Raw genomic sequence first — 24,092 nt, forward strand, 5'->3', positions numbered from 1 at the left:
GTGCTCCGGGGTGGTTCAACCATCTCTTTGCGTCAGACCAGCGCTCAGCATTCATGACTAATCTACATCACTTCGCTATTGTGCTACCTAATATCTGCACAGAGAGCTGAAACCTGTTTGAGGCAGTGCTTTAATCACTGTGCCCAGTGAGCATTAGACTTATTGGTAGTTATTTTCAGCACTCCAACAGTAATTGCCTTTAAATGGCCCTTTTCGGAGCTCCGATCGCCCTGCCTTTATTTGCCTGGAGAAGCTTGAAAGGTAAAGTTGGGGATGGGCCCTGCTTTGAGCAGGGGGTTGGACTAGATGACCTCCTGAGGTCCCTTCCAACCCTGATATTCTATGATTCTATTATTTTAAATCTCCGGGAATAAATTTAAACACCATCAAACTATTCCCCAGCCCTGCCCCAAATGCTTCCCTCTTCCCCAGTCATCTCCTTATTTTTTGTCATCTCCCTTTCTCCCAACCCTTCTGAGCTCTCAAAGCTTCTTTTCATGCCCTGCATACAAACAGCCTTGGAAAAATATCACTTTCAGGACCCCGCTCCTAGTGACTGTTCTGCACGCCTTCCTTCGGGGAATGCTGTTCTCCCCTCTTTTTATTATTATTATTGTTGTATTTGTGTAGCACCTAGGAGCCCCGGTCATGGACCAAGACCCCAGGGTGCTAGGTGCTGTACACAGATAGAACAAAAAAACAGTCCCTGTCCCAAAAACCTTGCCATCTAAGTATAAGCCAAGAGACGACACATGGATACAGACTGGTTGATGCGGGGAAGCAATGAGACAGTCAGCACTGGTGAGCATGATAGGCAGCAGTCTCAGCCAACCACCCGTGGTTAAGGGGTTTGTAGACATCCCAGCAAAGGAAGGCTTTCCCCGGGGACCTGAAGGAGGACACTGAAGTGGCTCTGAGGATGTGGACGGGGAATACCTCCCCAGTCCGAGGGGCAGCCTGGGAGAAAGCCTGAAGGGGCTTGTTTGGGAATTTCAGAAGCAGGCAATGTGTCTTCTATGCATGCAGGAGCCCACTTTTCCTATTGCTCGTAAACTATAGGCCAAAGTCACCAACTGGACGAAAAGTTGGGCTCCTGGCAACTGAGTAGCTGCCCCGAGGACGATCCTGTCCGGGTCGCTAGGTACGTATTTGGTGTGCCCAGCTCACCCCACCCAGGCTGCAGCGGCTACGTGGCTGTTTTTAATATGCTAGCGCGACAAGAGCGAGTGGAGACATGTCTGCCCATGCTGGAAGTTACAGCTCCAGTGTGGACCTCTTCCGCTCCTGTGAGGAGGCTCTAGTTGGGATGGAAATAACCACGTATTTATCCAGGGGCTGGATGGTTCTCTTACCGGAGATATCTGTGCACAGGGTGGTTACACATGCGCAGTCTAAAAGCTTAGTGTCACCCCCACATGACATGGGTGCTCATGGTTTCAGGACACAAATACAGCGCAGAATCAGTGGAAATGCCGTGGAGCTAGCTTGGCAAATTCCACGCACAGACAGTGACTAGGGGTCAGACTCTCTGCTTTTAGTCGCACTGTAAGTCCAGAGAAACTCCACTGAGTAACATCCCCCGAGCCCAGAAGTGTTGCGCCCAGGGAGCGTGGTCCAAACGGAGTGATAGGACTGCACTTTGCATGGTCAGTTTTCAAATGCCAACAAACGTGAACTACTCTGGGTTTTCACTGGTGTAACAGACGGCAGAATCTGGCCCACTCTGTGTAACGGCCTGTAGCTGCAAACTGCTCCTAGCCTGTCAGTTCTCAAATATTATATGGTGAGAAACAGATTTTAGTCAGTTACAGTTACAATGAATGTAAAAGATGCCCCTCTCCCACCCAAGGCTGGATTTGATTTTAGGGAAGGCAGTGTGGTCTAGTGGATAGATCACAGGGCTGGGCATCAGGAGGCTGAATTCTAATCCTGCTGCTCCCATGGCCCTGCTGTGTGACTCTGGGCAAGTCATCTTGTTCCCTCACACCTTTGGTCTGTTTAGACTGTAAATGATTTGGGGCAGGGACTGTCTCACAATACGCGTGTGTATAGCAGCCAGCACAATGGGGCTCTGATCTCAGTTGGAGTCGGTAGATTGTCATATAATCACATGACTCCAAGAGCTGGGACTTGAAGTCAAAACATCAAATATTGGAAGACTCCAACATCTCAGTTTCCCGCAAGGTTTAATCGCCCACCAAAGAGGTTTATTTCTCATTCCCTTCCCACGGCGACCTTTACCCTGTAAACAAACAATCCGGCTTAGACAGCAAATGGAACCCTGTTATTTGCTTTGTTTGTACATGATATTTACTTACCCTGCCACAACACGGAATTGACCATGTCATTAAACAATCACCTGTCTCCATGGAAATAAAGGACGTACAGGGTATCATGCCTTCTTATTAATTTTAGCAATTAATTGCCGGAGCAGACGTGGCTCCTGAAACCACTGGCTCTGCTGACCCGACCTGTAGGCATCACATAGGAAAATCAGGCCCCGTTTATGGTAATTGTGTTGGATACTTTCCTTTGGTCACTGTAAAGGTTTCCGAAGTGGCAGATAGAGACTTAGTGGGGCGGCGGGGAAGGGGACGACGACGACTGAAACAGCAGCCTGCCCACCTGTTGTTGTGATTAGATCTGCTGTTCATTCTTCAGGCAGGGAAATGGCCCTTTTAGAGACTCTCTCTAAATAAGACTCTGGTGGCTGATTTCTTTTTAATAACTGAATCTTTCTTTTCAACAAAGGACTGCAAATTGATTCAAACCACTGAGTGCCACTTACTCATCTCATGAGCTGTTTAAGCAGCCGGCTTGCGCTCGTTCGCCGGGCATTGAGTGCTCTGCGGTCAGTCATCATTGCCGAAGTGGGAATGAGTCCAACCTCATTCAGCAGAAATGTTGGAGTTCTTAATTGTGAAGTTGAAGGTGGCAAAACTAGATAAATAAAAAGGCAGCTGAACCAGCAGCCTTTGAAATATTGGACATTTCTATTCACTCAGTACCCAGTCCTGGCTGCTGGGTCAAACTGTGGGCTCAAGCTTTGCGAAAATGTCATTGTAATCGTTGATCTCAAAGTGTCACTATCCCCATTTTGCAGATTTGGGAAACTGAGGCATGGATTGAGTAAGTGGCTTGCCCAAAGTCTTACAGCAGGCCAGTGGCAGAGCCAGGAAGCAAACCCAGAGCTCCTGCTCCCAGTCCAGTTCCGAAGGAAATTGCAGTGAAAGGTGAAACTTTGCACAACTTCACGTAGATTTTTCCACTGCAAACGTTTGACCTTTTTTTCCGAGATACTTGGAGAATAAGCTCAAGAGAATAAGCTCATAGGGTGCATGGCAAAGTACAGCTGGATGAAACTCAATAGCCCTGCCTCAAACAGCCGCAAGGTAAAACCAGGAGGTGGTGACAACATGGAACTGATAAAAGAATCACGGGGTGAAATTCTCTGGCCTCCTGGTCAAATTAGAGGAACATAATGGTCCATTGTGGCCTTCAAATCTATGAATTTATGCACTTCTCAGAATTGCTGCTGTTTGTTTATTTTCTTTATTTGCAAATTTCATGCACAGACAAGATCGTACCCAATAGGGAGACTGGGGCAGGGGGAGATTGACTTTCCCTGTTTTCATAGTAATATCCTGCTTTCATTGGCGGATAGGTCCAAATTTTGCTTCAGACCAACTTCACAAGTGTGTGCGAATCTCCATTCATCTTTGTGCACCCCTCGCTCCCAAAATAAAAACGGATCACTTCGCCGAATTTGGTATTCAGGGCTTGAATGCACATTTATCACTGAACTCTGTTGCGGCCCCATAGCAACGCATTCAACTGCCGTGTGCCTCAGTTTTCTCATCTATAAAACAGGGATAATAAAACTTATTTCACAGGTGCGAGGCTTGACCTGTGCAAAAGCCTTGGAGACCCTCGGGGGACAGTGCGATATGAATACAAAGTGGTAGCATTCATATTAGTCCATTTTTTTCGGCTTCTGATCTGTGCTTAGGAGGACACACCGCCTTCGCCCTACAATTTAGTTTTCGTTTTTGTTAATGCAGCCAGAAGCCTCACAGCAGGCAGCATGAAGAAATTAATATTACTCCTCTTGTAACAGGGCATGGCTGGCCTCGAGGGGAAGAATGGAATCAAAGGAGCTAAAGGTGACCGAGGTCTGCAGGGTCAAAAGGGGAAACCGGTGAGTCTCGCAAAGAAAGACCAAGGGATATTTTGAAGGCTGAGAAAGTGGCTTGGTCCTTTTTCCAGTGTTGCCAGCCCCAAGGTGTTCAAAAATCAGGAGTCAGGCTCACCAAAAATCCCGCGATTGGCTTTAAAATCATGCACTGATAAAAGATGTGGGGTTCTTTTATTTGCCTTCTGCTTTTTGAGCCATTAGGGTGCACCGGGGGTCACATTTGGAAGCTTCCTCCACAGCTGCGAGGGCTAGAAACTGACTTTTTCTTTAAGACTGAAGGCTGAAATCATCACAGCTCCACGTGACTCCAGGAGCAGGGGCTTTAAGGAAAACAATAATTATCATGAGACTCATGACAAAATCAGGAGAGTTGGCAACACAGCTTTTCTGACCCAGATTCAGAATCCCCCTCCGACCCCCTCCCGCAAAACAAATCCTCGGCTTTAGGCACAGGCCCTCAAGTGCTTTTGTTGTTGTTTGTGAGACTTGCTGTAAGCAAAATTACTGCAAGACACTCCTGGACAACTCTGAACTATGCTGTGGGCAGATTCTCAGCAGGTATAAATTGGCGTAGCTCCCTTGGACATTGATTAACCACCACTGAGAATCTGCCCTGAGTCTCTGGTGTGACAGAGTTTTAAATTCTCCCATGGCAAGTTCAGCTTTCTAGACGTTTACCTGCATGTTACTTCCAAGCACGATATCCACAGCGCTGGTAAAACCGATGTGGGGAGAAGGGAAAAAAAATCAGCCAGTTGCCCGTTCCACAAACAGGATAACATCCGATGAAGTGAGTTGTAGTCCACGAAAGCTTATGCTCAAATAAATTTGTTAGTCTCTAAGGTGCCACAAGTCCTCCTGTTCTTTTTGTGGATACAGACTAACACGGCTGCTGCTCTGAAACCTGTCTAATAACTGTTCGCAGTAGCAGCACAGATATGAGCTTTCCAAACCTCTAGACACTCACGGCCGTTCATTATTCCAATCCACTCGGCATCGGGAGTCCCCGTAAAACAAGCTGCCACCCTGTGACGCGTGATGGCACTTTGTCAGCCTCATCACGCTCCAACCATATTCCCGGCAGCTGTGTAGAAATCAGGAGATTGCTCACGACACGAAGACGACAGAGAATTACCAAGAGGGAGAGTCACTTTGGGGTCACTTTGTGTCCGAGTGTACTCCGCTATCGTGTGTGTTGTTGTGTTTTCCATCCCAGAGGTGGCTGCATTTCCGTGGGGGAAATGATTCCTTTATACAAGCTTATAAAATGCAGTGGAGCCTTTGGGGCGAAAGGGGCAATATAAATTGAAGATGATGCTGTTAGGAGAGCTGTATTTTTAACTTTCTAGTTGCGTATCATTGTGTGTATGTGTGTGTATCTCACACACACACACTGTGGCAGTGCAAGACTCACCACCGTGGTGCCTCCTGCTGGCCATTCTGGAATTAGCTCAAGTCCTTCCACAGGGCGCCCTCCTCCGGTGGTGTCTCACTCACCATTACTCCCGCTTTGCTGTCTCCACCTCTCTGGGACCTGAGTCACTCCCTGGACCGCGGCATCCTCTTCTGGACCTTTCGGGGGAACCGGCAGTCTATAGTCCAGCCACTCGCCTCGGTGACTGCTGCAGTCACCAGTCTAGTCCTTTGCTCCAGGGGCAAACTGCAATCTGTTTTGGCTGCTTCCCTCAGGGCAAGTGGGGGCAGCCCTAACACTTTATCTGCCCTTCCTCCAGGGCTCCAGTCTGGCAGCAGCCAGCCAGAAGCTCCTTCTTCTCTGCTACCCTGCCTAGCACTGCTCTAGCCATGGTGCTCCTAGGCAGCCAGTCCTTCTCCCTAGCAGGCCAAGGGGAGACTTCCTTCTGCTCTGTTGAGCAGCCTTTATATATGGCCCCTGCTGGCCCTGATTGGCCACTGCAACAAGCCACCTCCCAATTGGCTCGCTTAGTGAGCCCTCCTCTAATTGGAGGGTTCTGCACAGGCTCCGTCTGGCCTGCTTCAACCCTTCCTCCCTATGTGGGACAACTGCCCCACTACACACCCACACCTTGATTTGTTTGTCTTTTATTCAGGGAGCGAAAGGTGATCCTGGTATAACTGGAGACCTTGGACGGAAAGGATCTAAGGTAAGAAACGGGCATCATCACAGAAATAATGAGTGCTTTGGCTATTCTCCGGGGGGTGCAGCAAATATGAAAACTGGTTGACCTGAATGATTGTAGAAAATGGCAAGTGGACCACTCCACTAGGTAGGTAGATGGCAGGTGAAGAAGAGAGCAGTGCAGTGTTTACACAAATCTGTAGAAAGGCTTTGTTAAGCCATGCATGAGTTAATGCTGGCCCTTTGCACAGGGGTGGATATCACTGTGTTTTGTCCTACTTATCTTTACCAGCTACCTGTCATTTCTCTCCAAGGGCTTACTTGGTTTTCCTGGGCAGATGGGTAGCCCTGGTGCAGATGGAATAAAGGTGAGGACTTTTTATTGTTCTTCCTCCTTTTAACATTAGTTTAAAGGGGATCTAGCGCAGGTGAAGTGTGCGCCCATGACAGCTCTGGGCAATGAGGTCCTCCTAGTTATCTGCAGGTCAGGCACAGCACTGGGCCATGACAGAGCCCGTCATCGTGTCCTGCCAACCTGTCTCAGACCCAACCCGAGAAGCTACCCGTAGGTCTGAGAGCAGACGTCACACATCCCATGATCCATTCTATTGGCAGTGGATCCACTCACCAGTTTTGAGGAGGTTTAATCACACCTATCACAATAATCAGGTTTTCACATGCATTAACCGCCCCATCATCTTTCTAATCAGTGCCTTCTGTTCCCAACCTGCTCACATTTTCAGTATCTTGTTCCACATGCAGGGTGAGACTGGCAGCCCTGGAAAACCAGGGATACCAGGGTCAGACGGACTGCTTGGGCCAAAGGTGAGTGGGAAAGCCCCTCTTCTCTCTCAGATGGAAGCTTTGTACGGGCATTACAGGTCTTTGAAATTAAATTACCCAGCGCCCATGTCCTTCTCCATGGGCTTGTCTAGGGACAGAAATGACACTGATTTAACACAATCTGCTTCTAAATGGATGCAGTTAAGTCGGCGCAAGCTCGTGTGCACGTGCTTAAATCGGTTTCAGACTGGCTCGTTTTAGCTTAAATTCAGTTTGTTACCAAATATAGTTAAATGGCTGCAAATTTCGGTCAGTTGACCAGGCCTAGTGACATAGGTGCTGGAACTAGGGAGTGCGGCAGCAACCCCTGGCTTGAAATGGTTTCCATCATATACAGTTGCAGCCGATGATGTGAGCTGTAGCTCACGAAAGCTTATGCTCAAATAAATTGGTTAGTCTCTAAGGTGCCACAAGTCCTCCTTTTCTTTTTGCAGATACAGACTAACACGGCTGCTACTCTGAAACCTGTCATGTACAGAGTTTCCAGTTTGGTTCAATGGCTCTTAGCACCCCCACTGTACAAATTGTTCCAGCACCCCTGCCTAATGAACACTGTGTGGGGGGGTCTTTTTGAACAGCAACAGAAAAAATGTCTGTCAACGAGTTCTGGGTTTGGTTCTCGATTTTTGTTTTCTTTTCTCACCTCCATGGCTGGTCAGGGAGAGTGGGGACAGGGCCGGCTCTAGGCACCAGCAAAACAAGCAGGTGCTCGGGGCAGCACATTTCTAGGGGTGGTATTCCGGCGCCGGCCATGCTGCCCTGAGAAATGTGCCCCCGCCACCCCAGCTCACCTCCACCTGCTCCCCTGAGCGCACCGCTGCCACCGCTCCGCTTTCCCCCCTCCCTCCCAGGCTTGCCTCACGCGAAACAGCTGTTTGGCGCGGCAAGCCTGGGAGGGAGAGAGGGAGGAAGGAGAAGCCGAGCGGCGGCACGCTCGGGGGAGGCAGCAGTGGTGGAGCGGAGGCGAGCTGGGGCGGGGAGCGGTTCCTCTACCCCCCCCCACCCGTTACTTCCTGCGCTCCCCCCCACCCTGGCTCCCCTCCGCTCCGCCCGCTCCCTTGAACGCCCTGCCTCTCCCTCGTCTGAGAGGGAGGGGGGAGAAGTGGAGCAGCAGCATGTTCAGGGGAGCAGGCGGAGCGGAGGTGAGCTAGGGCGGGGAGTTGCCGGGGGGGGGGAGCCGCAGGACGCAATGGGGGGGGAATGCAGCACGCCCGGGGGAGGAGGCAGGGTCGGGGATTTGGGGAATGGATTGGGAAGGGGTGGAGTTGGGGCAGGGGGGGCACGAAAAAAAAAGTGGGGGTGGCCAAAATTTTTTTGCTTGAGGCGGCAAAAATCCTAGAGCCAGCACTGGGTGGGGAAGGTGTCAATCTTTGCCAGCCAATGCATTAGTTGGCTTGCTCTGAGCCCTCGCTCAGGGCCTGATCCGGAGCCCATTGAAGTCAATGAGATTCTTTCCATTGACTTGAACGGCATCGAACCGGACCCTCATTGTGTCAAACCAGAGCTGGTAACTTGCCAACGTGTCTGCCGCCAGCGACACACCCAGCTGGAGCGGTCGCAGAGGGAGTCAGACAGACAGTCAGGCAGACACTGCATCTTACTCATCAAGATTTCTGCTGGGCTAACCAAATTCTACTAAACGCAAACTTCAGCTGACGGATTCAATAGGGGGCCATGACAACATACCTGACTCTGTGACAGCCTGGCACCTGGGTGGAATGTCGTGCACGTGTGGGAAATTGGCTTGTTTGATAAGGAAAACCAGAAACCTCGAGTTTTGTTGCTGACAACCCACCATGCTTTATTTTTCACTCTCCCAAAATAGATCTGCCATCTTGGGGAACCTAGTGAGCCGCGACATCTAATGAGTTCTTTCCTGCGTTAAGCGATACTAGGGCCCATTCCAAATAGCAGGTGCACTCGTCACTGAATTACAGCTCGCTTGGTAAATGACAGACGGGGCAGGTCATGCCTTGGCTTTGATTTTTCTCTTGTCTACCTCCAGGGTGAGCGAGGAATGTCAGGTGCAGATGGCCCCATGGGAGTTTCTGGGGAGAAAGGAGAAAAGGTTAGTACTCTCAAAAGAACACCGAGAGGCCATGTTTTGAATGAACCATCCATCACGTGGAGTTAACGAAATTATACACTGCTAGATCGCATGTACCCCTTTCAGAGGGCAAGTGTCACCTGTCTTAAGCATTAAGCTTGGACTTGGGGAGATGTCTCCTTAAGTTCACTCTGTGGTGATGCATTTAACCCTTGGGGCTGGTCTACTGCCTTATCTAGCTCGGTATAGTTAAAGTGGTACAAATCCCCTAGTGGGGATCCAGTTATAGCAGCATAAAGGTGCTTTATACCAACATAGCCGTTCCTATGCAGAAAGGAGAATACGCTGTATTGGTATAAGATACCTTCATGCTGGTATAACTGTGTCCACACTAGGGGATGTTTTGGTAAAACTTTGCACCCCTAACTGACATAGTTGTACTGGTACAAAATCTATGTGTAGATTAGGCCTTGGAGTGGACGCCCTGGTGGGGTATGATGTGGTGTATGCACCCCTGGGCCATTTTTGTAGAATCGCAAATTGATCTTAAAGGACTGAAATATACACAATGTAGACTCTTTACCCCCAACATATTGGGCCTGATTCTCCTTTCACTCGTACCAATTTAATGCAGTTTAATTTAAATTGCTCCCTGGAGTCACTCCTGACTTACACTGGTTTAAGCCCCTGAAGAATCGGGTCCACTGTATTCTGCAGATGTGCTGATATAAGAGGTAAATAAAGCTCTGGCACTGTCTAAGTGAGGAGGTATGATCTACACTGCCGTGCCTGCTCATACTGAAGGCTCGTCAATTACAGCAGGGTGTCGTTTTTAATTTATTTCATTCTTTGTGCCAGGACTCGAGGTCCAGGTTCTGTGAGATGGTGATGGCACCCAAAGCAGAGCAGGGCAGGGGAGGGAAATGCTTCCCAGCCATGCAGCTCCCTGGACAAGCTTGAAAAAAACATCCTCTGCACAAATATTTGCATCAGTTGTAACAATGGGGATGTTTTTAAGAGGTCCAGGCCCCCTCAGCCAAAGTTCCTAAGTAGGGAAAGACTTGGAAAGCTTTCAATCAAATCCGTTCACCTCGATGCACCTCCAGATGTCTCCTGACTTCCCCGCAGCTGCCTGTTCCCCTTCTTCCCATTGGCCTCTCCTCTTGTCCTATCCCCCATGCTGCTTCTGCTCCTTCCTACCATCTACCCTTCCTGTGCAGCCACTGTGTGTGATCCTCACCTGCCCATCTCTCCGCTATACCCACTCCTGCCTCCCAAGCTGTCTGCCTGCTGGCTGGTCCAGTTCCCACCATCCACCTTCTCTGCAGTCCTGCTCCGTAGGAACATAACTGGAAGGGTCCTCCTGGGTCATCATCTCCACTGCCCTGCTATTGTAGGTAGCCACGTTGGTGCACCCGAGGTCTGTCTCTATAACAATGGTAATTTGGGGGCCAAACCTGCTTCCATTGACGCCAGCGGCAGTTAATGAATGTGAAATGTTGTGGGTTATGAATGTGAGCTAAAGTTTAAATATTTTAGAAATAAGTTGTAGTAGGATGATTAGATTTGGCTGTTGCTTATCCTTTAATAGAAACCATCTTCCAATATGTTAAAGGCTGTTATAAAAGAGGACGGGGATCAATTGTTCTCCACGTGCACTGATGGTAGGACAAGAAGTAATGGGCTTAATCTGCAGCAGGGGAGATTTAGGTTAGATAGTAGGAAAATCTGTCTAACTAAGTTAAGCTCTGGAACAGGCTTCCAAGGGAGGCTGTGGAATCCCCATCATTGGAGGTTCTTAAGAACAGGTTGGACAAACACCTGTTAGGGGTGGTCTAGGGTTATTTGGTCCTGCCTCAATGTGGGGGGCTGGACTTGATGACTTCTCGAGGTCAACATTTCTATGATTCTCTGAAGTTCATAAACTTACCAAGCTCCATCTGAAAATGAGTTAGGCTTCTTGTCCGCACTACTCCTACTGGAAGGCTGTTCCAAAACCTCGCTCCTCTGATGGTTGGAAACCTTCCTCTCAATTTCAGTCTAAATTTATTCATGGCCACTTTAAACCCATATGCTCCCTTGGCCTACTTGTGCTCCTGCTTCTCCCAGCCCCGCCCACCTCTCCAATTCTCTCATGCTCCTCGATTTCCACGCCCTCACTGCTTAGCTCCCCTTCCACCAACCTTCTTGGCTCACCTCCCAAACTACTCTTCCTGCCCTGCACGCTCTGGCAGCTCCTCCCCACGCTCCTTAGCAGTTGCTGAGGGGATAATGTCAGGGATTGCCAACTCTAATGACTTATCCTGAGTCTTCTTGCCATATATATGGTGTTTTTTCTTAAAGCCAAAAAGAAAAGGAGTACTTGTGGCACCTTAGAGACTAACCAATTTATTTGAGCATAAGCTTTTGTGAGCTACAGCTCACTTCATCGGATGCATACTGTGGAAAGTGTAGAAGATCTTTTTATACGCACAAAGCATGAAAAAATACCTCCCCCCACCCCACTCTCCTGCTGGTAATAGCTTATCTAAAGTGATCACTCTCCTTACAATGTGTATGATAATCAAGTTGGGCCATTTCCAGCACAAATCCAGGTTTTCTCTCCCCCCCCCAAGCCCCAGCTCCCAGAGTCACATGATTACCTTAGAATCTCAACTTTCATTTAAAGAACTGAGGCTAAGCTTCTGCCCCCTGTGGTGGAGGAGAAAAGCTTGAAAACGTGAAACCTACAGGCTCAAACACCAGAAAGCAAGTAAAGCAAACCCAAAAGGTGTTGTTTTTAAAGCCTCATGATTTTTAAGCCAATCTATTGTTTTTCCAGGGTCCTGACTTGTGAATGCTTGGGGCTGGCAGTGCTGTGCCAGGGGAGCCTTTTTCTCAGCTATATTGTTTTATAATGTCACCGCATTTGTAATTTCTCATTAATAATGGTGCGTGCACGAGCATGTGTGAATTTAGTGATGGTGAAAGGTGCCAAGTGTACATGCTTGATGACCCCTTTTTATCCCACCACCAATGGTGCTGTCCTCTAGCGCCACCTCTCGGGTTGAAAAGGAAGTTCAGGCTCTTAGCACATTCAGTCCTGGGCTTCTCCACAGAGACTCTCTACTATTGCCCATTGGGGGGATGGTTTTGAGGACATGGACAACTGTCCAGTTGGAATAACACTTAGACCTACCAATTCATTTCATGTAGGCCATTAAATCAGTCACTGCATGGCTGCAGCTTGAAGTCCACATTATCATAGTCTGTGGCTTAGTGCTGAAAGGACGTCTATTAGAGCAGGTTGGCAAACAGATTTCCTGTCCCATGAAACTTGGTGTTTTTTTTTTTAATGGTCCCAAATCAGCGAAAAAAAGCCAAAATTTTTAATTTTTTTATGAACTGGAATTCCGGAAAATAATTCATTAAGGGTCATTTGAAACGTTTCGTTTAACTTTCAGCCCTTTTCCTTGGTCTTATGTACAATTAAGTTTCAAAATGAAAAGTCATTTTGAAATGAAAAAGTGGAAGATTTGTTGCAGAAAGGTTGAAATGGGATGTTTTGACACGTTCTAAATGTTTTTTCCCATTGTTTTCTCTAAATGCAATTTTGTCAAAATTACATAAGAACGTCAGAACGGCCAGATTAGGTCAGACCAAAGGTCCATCTAGCCCAGTATCCTGTCTTCCGACAGCAGCCAGTGCCAGGTGCCTCAGAGGGAATGAACAGAACAGGGCATCACCGAGTGATCCATCCTGTCACTCATTCCCTGAAACAATTTTGCAAAAAAAAAAAAATAATAATTTGGTTTTGTTGAAACAACATTTTCTGATGGTTAACTGGTGGGATGCAAATTTTCCAACCAGCTTTATTGTATTTCCCTTGGCCAGTCACTGGAGCTGTTCATTTATTCTCTGCAGTTGCAGACTACACCCATATCTAGATTATTGCTGCTTTTGTACCCTAAAGAGTTTTTGACATTAAAACAGCTTTTCTGTTCACCTTTACAGATTTTCTCACATTACAGAAAAATTCCCCTGAATTGAATTGCACACACTCTATTCTTGTCACAATCGAATTGGGGCATTATTATGCGTGTTGGAAATTTATCTGAAGGAGAATTCATGCGGTCTGTTTCTCTTCTTCGCCGTAAATGGTGTTTCTAAATGGTGTCATTATCAAGGCTTTGCAAAACTCAAGTATATTGTTTTTTTTTTTAAACTTGGAAATCCAGGCTATGGATAAATTCAGCTCTTAAAATTCCAGCCATCAGAATTGCTCAATGACAATGCAGATGTAATAGTAACACAATTAACGTAGCATACCTGCCTGTCTGCTACTAACTAGTGAGGGGAAATGCAGAAGGATAGAAAGCTACAGGGAGGGGAGAAGAGATTAAGGGAGCAGGATGAAGAGAGAAAGAGAGAATAGTTTACCTGGGAAAAGAGATAAATAAGAGGGGACATGATAAAGCTATTTAAAATAATGAAGGGGATAGAGACAGTAGATTGAGAGCTTCTTTTCTCCAGTCTCACTTCTCAAGGACAAGGAGACATGCAGTTAAATTAAAAGTGGCACATTCAAAACTGATCAAAGGAAGCATTTTTTTTCACTCAGTGTGTATTTGGGCTGTGGAACTCATTGCCACAGGAAGCTGTTGAGGCCAAACCATTGCCAAGAGTCAGAGGAAGTTGGACCTCTATATAGATAGCAAAAATATCCAGAGTTTTAATGGTTAATGCAAAAAATTTGGAAAGGGAAATAAAACTTCAATGCATCAGGGCTCAGTTCAATCTCTGCTAGGGATTAGGAGGACACCTTCATTGGGAGTAGATTACCCCGCCTCTTCCTACTGTGGGTTTCTTGCACTTTCCTCTGAAGCATCTGTTTGGACCCTGTTGGAGATGGGATTCTGGATTGGATGGACCATGGATCAGGACTAGTTTGACCATGGGATCCTATAAAAGAAGAGAGAGAAGAAGAGTTTCATACTTTTTTCTTGCTAGGGTGCTTTAGAAGTTCTAGCCTTGTGGCTACCCAGCCTGCCACCCACTCTTGTGAGCGCCTCCTTTGCATTGCGGCCACGCACGAGCTTATGCAAGTCAGTGCCTGAGATACAATTAAACTGAGAGTCAGCGGGGGTCACTTGTGCTAAATGGGAAACCAGGCTCTGTTGGGCGGGGGAATGCATTGCATCAATCATGTCGGGGGGCTCCCATCTTGATCCTCGAACACTCAGCGACCCGACTGACTCACACTCCATCTCATTCCCAAGAGAGCTTTGCTTTGGAGCAATTGGGGAGGGGGAGGGAAGGAGCTGACTCTCCCTTGAGAATAGTTTAATGTGACTCTCTTTTACTTTAGATGGATGGGCTTCTATTTTTAGTGTTCAAAAGAAACAGCCGCATGAATTAGAAATGCAGCCTGGCTGAGTCACTGAGGTCTTCCCCTCCATCTCCTTCAAGTTCTTCTCTCTCCTCCTAGCAACTTCAGGAGAATTCTCATTAGTGCAGATTAGTGTGCATTTAATGGCTCAAGTATTGATAACTGAGCCTTTCCACCTCTGGGCTTGCTGACTCATCCAGCCCAGGTCCAGAGGGAGTGAGAAGCATGTTACCCTCCAGGGGGTGTTGGGTGGCACATGTTAAATGAGTTGGGCATCTCACTTTAGCGCCCTCAGATGGATAGTGTCCATGTCACAAAGTAGTGAGGGTGTGGCCATTGTGACCACTGTCACAATCGGCACGTTTGGTGGCAGCCTCTGAAGAAAGGTCGGAGATTAAATGGGCCAGGGAGTCCGAACAACCCTCTCAGCCCTACAGATGGGCACACCAGAGGGTGGAAGCACATTGGCAGGGCAGGCACTGGCAGGCAGGATGGTCTAGTGGAAAGGGCACAGGACTTGGACTCCCAAGACCTGGGTTTAATTTCTGGCTCTGGCATAGACTCCCTGCCTGACCTTGAGTGAGTCACTTAATCTACATTGCACCTCAGTTCTCCATCTGTACAATGGGGATAAAAGCACAGCCCTACCTTTCAGTGGGGGTTGTGAGGATCAGTACATCTGTGAGGACCCAGGTGAGCACCTAGATGGTTAGTCACTGTTCTGTGGGTAAATAGAAGAGTTCAGATGCCAAGACCATCAACATTGTTCCTTAGCAGAGGCTGTACCCACCTGAACCTGGCATTGACAGGGGAATGGAAATGGGTATTGTCAAGAAAATTTCCCCACCCCCATTAGTCTCTTAGCATAGGGGGGCTCTTTGGCGAGAGTTTCTCTGAGATAACAAGGTTGCTCTGGGAGTTTCATCTGATGCAAATGTATTTGTCCTGTTGTTTTGACATTACAGCAGAGGGCATGGCACAGAGACATAACTCTGTAGTGAATGCAAGGGATGGATTAACTAAGCACTGCGTCTGTGCTGGCAAAGGGCATCCCTCCCCCCCCCCCCACATTCAAATCATTTCACTGCATTATTAATAGGACAACCAGATGTAAAGGGTTAATATATTTCCCACTGCCAGTAATCCCACTGAAAGCATGTGCTCGGTAGGCCTTTGCAAACTCCCATCTTCCGGGGGGCGCGTCTATACTCGTTTGTATTTGAAGGGAAGTCTCTGACCCACTCTCTGTTTGGAATTCTCAGGGGGCCAAGGGAATTCCTGGCTTGGGCGGATTTAAAGGGCAGGTTGGATTCCCGGGGAAGACTGGTGTGGCTGGACCTCCTGGATCTCAAGGACCACAGGGTGACCCGGGACCACAGGTAAGACATTCTGGGCAGATTGCGTTAGATGCTCTGCAGAATTCACACCGCTCCGGCCACTGTCTAGAGGGGTGTGAGCTAGTGGGCTGAGTGCAGCCTGAAAGCCAAGGCCAGTCACTTGCAGCCTGCTTTTCAGGGGAGCTGGGCATCCATATACCCCACTGGCTTCGGCTCTTAAGAGTCTGTAACTGTAGGAGAAAAAGAGAGCCTGGAGCACGGGGCCTGGTGCAAGATCTGAGGCCTGCACAAGAGGCTGTGAACCAAACTCAGGCCATATATTAAAGCAGATGTTTACAAGTTGACTATATGACCTTTGCAAAAGCATTGCCAGTGTGGCTAAAACACAGGTACTCCTAAGAAGCGACAGATATTGGGTACATGCGAGAACACACTCCAAAAGCTTAGTGCAGGGACATCCTGGCCTAGCGCCAGATAAGAGGGTCTGCTAGAGGTAACAGGGATGTTGTGCCGGAGACACCTGGAGCATCATAAAAGGGGAGGTAACAAGCAGATGTCATGAAACACATCAGATGGTATGAGAGTTGTTTGTCTCCGTCTATAAATATTGGGATGCTTCGCCTTAACCCTTTGTGTGGCCTTGGGGACAGCAGAAATTCCCCCTGCTGACTAAGCCGTTCCTTGCCACTGGACACTCGTGTGTTAGTGTCCCTGTAACCCTGGAGCCAGGGCGCTAGTACTGTGTCGTGAGGGCAATAAACCTGGCCGAGTGCCTTTATCACTGAACCGTGCCAGTGGTCATTCTTTCTGGGTAATATGATTGAGGTCTCCTGAACCAACTATCTGCGCAGGGCTGGGCCAGCATACGGACAGCACACGGGCACCTAACTGACAACAATAAGCAATGTAGCCAGCTCTAACCACGGCCTTCTCCACAGACAGCATGGCAGATAACAGAGTTTGGCCCTCGCCAGCAGCCTCTGGGGCATATTGTAACCCAAGAAGCAAGATTTAAAATCAGTGGTGAGAGGGAAATAACCAGTTGAAGCAAAACTCTCCACAAAAGGCTCACACGTGTAAACCACTTGAAGGGTCCCCCCTGCGGGCTACTGACTCAGTAAGAGGAAGGTGGTTATAGTGTTAGCCTGGAATGTGGGAGACTCCCTGCTCTGCCACAGACTCCCTGTGTGACCTTGGACAAGTCACTTAGCCTCAGTTCCCCATCTGTACCATGGGGGTATTGGCAGCCTTGCCGGGGCATTGTGAGGATAAATACTGCCCGTCACTATGGCAACAGGGGCCAGTTAGATACTGCTTGGAAAAGGTACTTAAGCAACAGGAAGGTTGAGAACTGTAGGTGGGCATGACAGACCCTTTGCCCTCCAGTCCTACTGGACTTCAGTGGGCTTCTGCAGAGGGGAACAGCTTGCTACACAGAGCCACCTGGCGAAAGCACATTTAGAACCAAAGAAAGCCCTGAGGGGTGGCGTGGGCTGGAGGTGTCTCAAACCTTGCTCAACGTGGGAACGTGAACTCGGAGCAGTCCATGTGCAGGCTTTGCTGCTGCTCTTGTTCTTTTAACTCTTCAAGGTGAGCAGGACGTGCCTGCGCAGAGATAAAGAACTAAGACCGCTAGACAGCTGCAGGAGATCCGAGTTCTGATCCTGGCTCTGCAACCTCCTTGTTCCGTGATCATGGACAAGTCACTTAACCTCTCTGTGCATCAGCTCCCCATGTATAAAATAGGGATGACAACATGCCCGTTCTCCCATCCTTTTCCTGTCTATGGTGGAAAGTCTCCAGGGCAGGAACTGGCACCTAAATAAGAAAGGAAAGTATGGTAAATTTTAAGCTGCTAGCACAGTGAATGTGCCCCGACAACTCTAGACATTTGCGGTATTTGGCGCCTACATTTCTGAAGCAGTTGGATGCTTTAAAGCTCTATTTGTGGGTCATCTTTAAGCTGTGTCTTTGCACACAAGACATGCTGGGCTCCTTTTGAAATATAACAAAAAGACTTGGAAATGAGACATGCTAATGCTATTTAGGAATGTGAACGTCCTGCCCCCGGATTTTATGATAATGAAGAGTCCAGGCAAGCATAATACAGCAGAGGATACTGTAGATTAATACTAATCAGCAACCCACGAGCATCATTTATTAAATAAGCAAGAAATCTGCCAATGAAACAGGACTAAAACTAAAAACATACCTCTCGACTGTGCTGCGGGGAATGGCTGAGTTTCGGCCTTCAGCGAGACGATAAAGGTAAATGAATGTCAAAAGAATCGAGAACATGAGAAATGCTTAGAAGAGGTAAATGTCTGAAAGTCCAACCATTTCCCATAAATTAATCTGTAAATGGCCATTTAAAAATCATAGAATCATAGAATATCAGATTTGGAAGGGACCTCAGGAGGTCATCTAGTCCAACCCCCTGCTCAAAGCAGGACTAATCCCCCAACTAAATCATCCCAGCCAGGGCTTTGTCAAGCCTGACCTTAAAAATATCTAAGGAAGGAGATTCCACCACCTCCCTAGGTAATGCATTCCAGTGTTTCACAACCCTCCTAGTGAAAAAGATTTTCCTAGTATCCAACCTAAACCTCCCCCCCTGCAACTTGAGACTATTACTCCTTGTTCTGTCATCAGCTCCCACTAAGAACAGTCTAGATCCATCCTCTTTGGAACCCCCTTTCAGGTAGTTGAAAGCAGCTATCAAATCCCCCCTCATTCTTCTCTTCCGCAGACTAAACAATCCCAGTTCCCTCAGCCTCTCCTCATAAGACATGTGTTCCAGTCCCCTAATCATTTTTGTTGCCCTCCGCTGGACTCTCTCCAATTTTTCCACATCCTTCTTGTAGTGTGGGGCCCAAAACTGGACACAGTACTCCAGATGAGGCCTCACCAATGTCGAATAGAGGGGAACGATCACATCCCTCGATCTGCTGGCAATGCCTCTACATATGCATCCCAAAATGCCATTGGCCTTCTTGGCAACAAGGGCACACTGTTGACTCATATCCAGCTTCTCGTCCACTGTAACCCCTAGGTCCTTTTCTGCAGAACTGCTTCCGAGCCATTTGGTCCCTAGTCTGTAGCGGTGCATGGGATTCTTCCGTCCTAAGTGCAAGACTCTGCACTTGTCCTTGTTGAACCTCATCAGATGTCTTTTGGCCCAATCCTCCAATTTGTCTAGGTCCCTCTGTATCCTATCCCTACCCTCCAGCGTATCTACCTCTCCTCCCAGTTTAGTGTCATCTGCAAACTTGCTGAGAGTGCAATCCACACCATCCTCCAGATCATTAATGAAGATACTGAACAAAACCGGCCTGAGTACCGACCCTTGGGGCACTCCACTTGATACTGGCTGCCAACTAGACACGGAGCCATTGATCACTACCCGTTGAGCCCAACAATCTAGCCAGCTTTCTATCCACCTTATAGTCCATTTATCCAACCCATACTTCTTTAACTTGCTGGCAAGAATACTGTGGGAGACCGTGTCAAAAGCTTTGCTAAAGTCAAGGAACAACACGTCCACCGCTTTCCCCTCATCCACAGAGCCAGTTATCTCATCATAGAAGGCAATTAGACTAGTCAGGCATGACTTGCCCTTGGTGAATCCATGCTGACTGTTCCTGATCACTTTCCTCTCCTCTAAGTGCTTCAGAATTGATTCCTTGAGGACCTGCTCCATGATTTTTCCAGGGAATGAGGTGAGGCTGACTGGCCTGTAGTTCCCAGGGTCCTCCTTCTTCCCTTTTTTAAAGATGGGCACTACATTAGCCTTTTTCCAGTTGTCTGGGACCTCCCCTGATCGCCATGAGTTTTCAAAGATAATGGCCAATGGCTCTGCAATCACATCCGCCAACTCCTTTAGCACTCTCGGATGCAGTGCATCCAGCCCCATGGACTTGTGCTCGTCCAGCTTTTCTAAATAGTCCCGAACCACTTCTTTCTCTGCAGAGGGCTGGTCACCTCCTCCCCATGCTATGCTGCCCAGTCCGGTAGTCTGGGAGCTGACCTTGTTCGTGAAGACAGAGGCAAAAAAAGCATTGAGTACATTAGCTTTTTCCACATCCTCTGTCACTAGGTTGCCTCCCTCATTCAGTAAGGGGCCCACACTTTCCTTGACTTTCTTCTTGTTGCTAACATACCTGAAGAAACCCTTCTGGTTACTCTTAACATCTCTTGCTAGCTGCAACTCCAGGTGTGATTTGGCCTTCCTGATTTCACTCCTGCATGCCCGAGCAATCCAGGCAAGCATAATACTCTTATACTCTCCCCTGGTCATTTGTCCAATCTTCCACTTCTTGTAAGCTCTATAAGTGAATAGGTGAGGGCTTATGGAATCATAGAATCGTTGGACTGGAAGGGACCTCGAGAGGTCGTCTAGTCCAGTCCTCTGTAGTGTGTCATGTTTCACACCAGAGGTGGCTGCATGTTGCATATCAGTGGTGCTGTGACTGGGTGACCGGGATGGGCCACACTGAAAATGTCACACTCAGGGAAGACTGAATGAAATAGGACAGACAAATCCCCAGAGCCAGTGGTTTACTCTATACTTAGATTCTCCAAACCAGTAACAAAAGAGCTTCTGCAGCACCACACCAATTAACCAGAAGCCAAACAAAGTCCCCCTTAGGCACGCCAGCCCTTGGCTCCCATCTAGGCAACCCAATCTAATATAGTGAGAGGTTATTGAAAACCTTTGTCACCAGATGTGAGGTTCTATCTAATCCCAAAGGATCAGACACATGTCCCCAGGTTAATACGAATCTCAGATCTTACTCAAATATCATGCTCCAGTCAATCCTTAGTAAACTAACTAAAGATTTTACTACTAAAAGAAAAGAAGAGGGTTATAAATGATTAACAGACCATATACATACAAATGATTGCAAAGCCAGAATAGCTTGCTGGCTTGTAAGGTGTCTCTGGTAACTTCCAAAAGAGTGGGAGGTCCTCAGTCCATAGTTCAAGATGCTCCATTTTTTGTAAATCCGCAGTCCAGAGGATTAGAGCAGAAAAAGAGGCAAAATGGAGATCTTTTATATCCTCTGCCATGTGCATGGAAAATTACTGTCCCAAACAAAGCCCACAACCACTGTGTGTGGAAAATTACTGGCCCAAGATGGAGTCTAGGGTCACATGAGCATATCAGATGTCTTTACATGGTTTGCTGGATCACAGGGAAGTAGTCATTGGCTCCTTGCTGTCTGAGGCATCCGCAGGAAGACCTGCTGGGCGGGATGAGTTTCTTCAATCGCCCATTGTGAGAGCTGAGTGTCCCTGATGGACCATCAGTACAGAGCTGTCTAGCCCTGATGTAAATCCATCTGATGGGTGTCTCCCGGGAATACAGCACAGGGTTCCATAGCCAATAGTCATAACGTCTGCTATAAAGATGATACATGGATTTAACCAGGATAATCATACTCGAGAGACTGTAACTTTTCCATCGACAGCTTACATGATACACTTTGTACAAGATCTGTGGTTATAAATTATATAACAGTGGTAATATCAATGTATAAATAGTCATCTTTAATCAGACAGCATCGCAGGTGGGTGAATTTGTTTCTGTAAAATACCTCCTGGAGGAAAGGTAAGTTGTGTCTCTGCTTCAGAAAAACAACACATTGGGGGAGGAAGGGGCAAAGACACAATGTTTTTGCTTTTAACCATTATGTCACGTTACCCAAGTACTTAAGACTCTCTCACCATCAGCCAGCCACTTGTGGGGCACGGGAGTGGGGAGGAATAAGGTATCATGTAGCAAATACCATCATGTAAAGAGATGCGGAGAATCTGATGTGCAGAGCTGGTATGAGTGATACAATTCTATAACGTCTGTGCTAGACAAACAATAGAGATTCTCCTGTGGAAGTCATTCATACCTCATTTCCTGGGATGACCCAAAATAGACAGACGGAAAAGCGGAACGCAGAGCAGTCTTGGGCTCATTGCGTCAGAGTCAAACTGAGCTTGGACCTCAAGAGTTCCATTTCCTTCATTAATCTAGGACACGTAGTTTCCAAATGGTTCAAAATTTGGCCAAATGACTGAATGGAACGACTTCCAATGGAACAAGTTCCTGCTGGCTTCTGTTTGAGCATGGGATGCAAAGAGTGCTTCCAAATCCACTGTTTGAAATGAGCAATAATTAATCACAAGATAGTCCTCTCCTGGCTTCCACTGGACACCTATCTTGGACTACACAAAGGCAGTGAATATGTCTTTAGTGCAGCGTGTATGGATCTGCAGGGTGGTTTTTCCACGGCCCTGTACCATGTGTCGTCATTTAAGTCTGTACAAAGTGAGTGGGGTATGAAATGCTGGTAGAGCTTTATGCCCACTTTGGCAAAGGTGTGTAGGTGTTGATGCAAGGTGCAAGGCAGTGGGCGATCATGCCCCTAGAGAGGCGACAACTAGATACGGGCAAATGAGGTGAACACAACTAATTCTAGCTTGCGTTCATTATGGTAATTGTCTGGTTTGATAGCTTAAGTATGTACTTGGAGATACTATAAAAGAGGGGCCTGATCTACTCTGTGATGCAGAAGCTCAGACAAAGTAACAGGCCTTCATTTGCTGAAGTATCTTTGGTACTAAAGATGGGCCTATATCGTCCCTTACTGTAGCAAATACCAAACCGCTATGGAAGAGCATGATGCAGAAACTGACCCCAGTGGTGCAGTAGGAAGCACATTTGGAGTCATCTGGCTTATGAGGTGTAACTTCCTTTTTTGCTCTCCTTAGTTAAAATCCACACTCAGTTTTATCAGTCCAGATCCAGTCCAGATCAAGGTTCCCATCCAAGTTCTGAAACCCTGAGAAGAGGAGTTTACAATGGGAATAACACTTGTCCAGTGGTGCTATCCTAACCTTCATTAGCACTTTTTTTCTGCAATAGGAGGCATGCAGTTAGCTTTGGCATGTTCACAGGGCCAAATCTTGCTCTCTGTTATGCCAGTGCATGGCTCCATGTGTTTTAGAGAGGTTGCAGAATTTGAGCCTGGTGTCCCAGATTGTCCCTTCAGCTTATGCAGGCAGAGGGGACCTCACTCAGGCTCAACTCCCTTCAGAGCATGCAAGGGAAGAAAGCAGCACTACTCCATGCAGAAGAAGTGTCCCAGAGCTTGGCTGAGCACAGAAGAAGGTAGCACAATGGCCTTGGCCATTCACACAGGCCGGAACTTTTATTCAGCCCCATGGATTTCCACCTGGCAGTCCCGTCTGGAGTTAAAGATTCCCAAAGCAGCTTCACCTCCTGTAGGATGCTATCCCCAGCTGCTACAAAGGAGCCATGCTGCATGGCGAAACGGACAGCAGAGCAGCGCGGCATGGGAGCGAACGCTGACAGGCCTGTTCCTGCTGCCATGAATTATGGGGTTCCCTTTCCTCATGGATCCCCTGGATCTGTGGAGTTGGGAGGCCTAACCTCCTGCCAGCTCTCAATTCCTCCCTGCTGAGAAGATGCTTCCCTGGGAGTTCTATCAGGAGAACCTCATGAAGATTTCTGGTCCCTTCACATGGGAAAACCACCTCTGCCCCAGAGCCATTAGAGCAGTGACCTACATTGAAATTTAGCATCATTGTGGTAGTTCCGTGCAGCCTGCATAGATACATAGTCATTGGAAACACTGGGTCAGATCCTGTTCCCATGAATTCAGGACGGGGTCGATGTCAAGTAGTAAACGTCAGTGTGTTTGTAATGTCGTTCCATGCTTTGTGCTTCCATAGGGATTCATAGATTATAAAGCCAGGAGGGACCATTTTGATCATCTAGTCTGACCTCTTGTATAACACAGGCCATAGGACTTCCCTGAATTAATTACTGTTTGAACTAGAGCAGATCTTGATTTAAAAGTGTGCAGTGATCGAGAATCCACCACATCCATTTGTACCAATGGTTAATTACCCTCACTGATATGAACTTGCACCTTATTTCCAGTCTGAATTTGTCTAGCTTCAACTTCCAGCCTTTGGACTGTGTTATACCTTTTTCTGCTAGATTGAAGAGCCCATTATTAAATATTTGTTCCCCATGTAGGTCGTTAAAGTCTGTAATCATGTCTCACCTTAACCTTCTCTTTGTTAGACTCAAGGAGCTCAATCTATTTAGCTTATCACCATAAGGCCGGTGTTCCAATCCTTTAATCATTTTACTGGCTCTTTGCTGGACCCGCTCCAATTTA

General features: G+C 47.5%; 1 protein-coding gene across 1 annotated transcript in view; it reads left to right on the forward strand.

Moving 5' to 3' along the window:
- Positions 1-24,092, forward strand: part of LOC141980933 (uncharacterized) — a 232,495-nt gene that overhangs the window by 169,385 nt on the left and 39,018 nt on the right. The window contains exons 84-89 of the mRNA XM_074942711.1: positions 4,118-4,198; positions 6,265-6,318; positions 6,608-6,661; positions 7,056-7,118; positions 9,142-9,204; positions 15,814-15,930. Of these exons, the coding sequence (XP_074798812.1) occupies positions 4,118-4,198; positions 6,265-6,318; positions 6,608-6,661; positions 7,056-7,118; positions 9,142-9,204; positions 15,814-15,930 (432 nt within the window). The remainder of the gene's footprint in view (positions 1-4,117; positions 4,199-6,264; positions 6,319-6,607; positions 6,662-7,055; positions 7,119-9,141; positions 9,205-15,813; positions 15,931-24,092) is intronic.

The sequence above is a fragment of the Natator depressus genome, chromosome 1 (assembly GCF_965152275.1).
Source record: "Natator depressus isolate rNatDep1 chromosome 1, rNatDep2.hap1, whole genome shotgun sequence".
Classification (NCBI taxonomy): Eukaryota; Metazoa; Chordata; order Testudines; family Cheloniidae; genus Natator; species Natator depressus.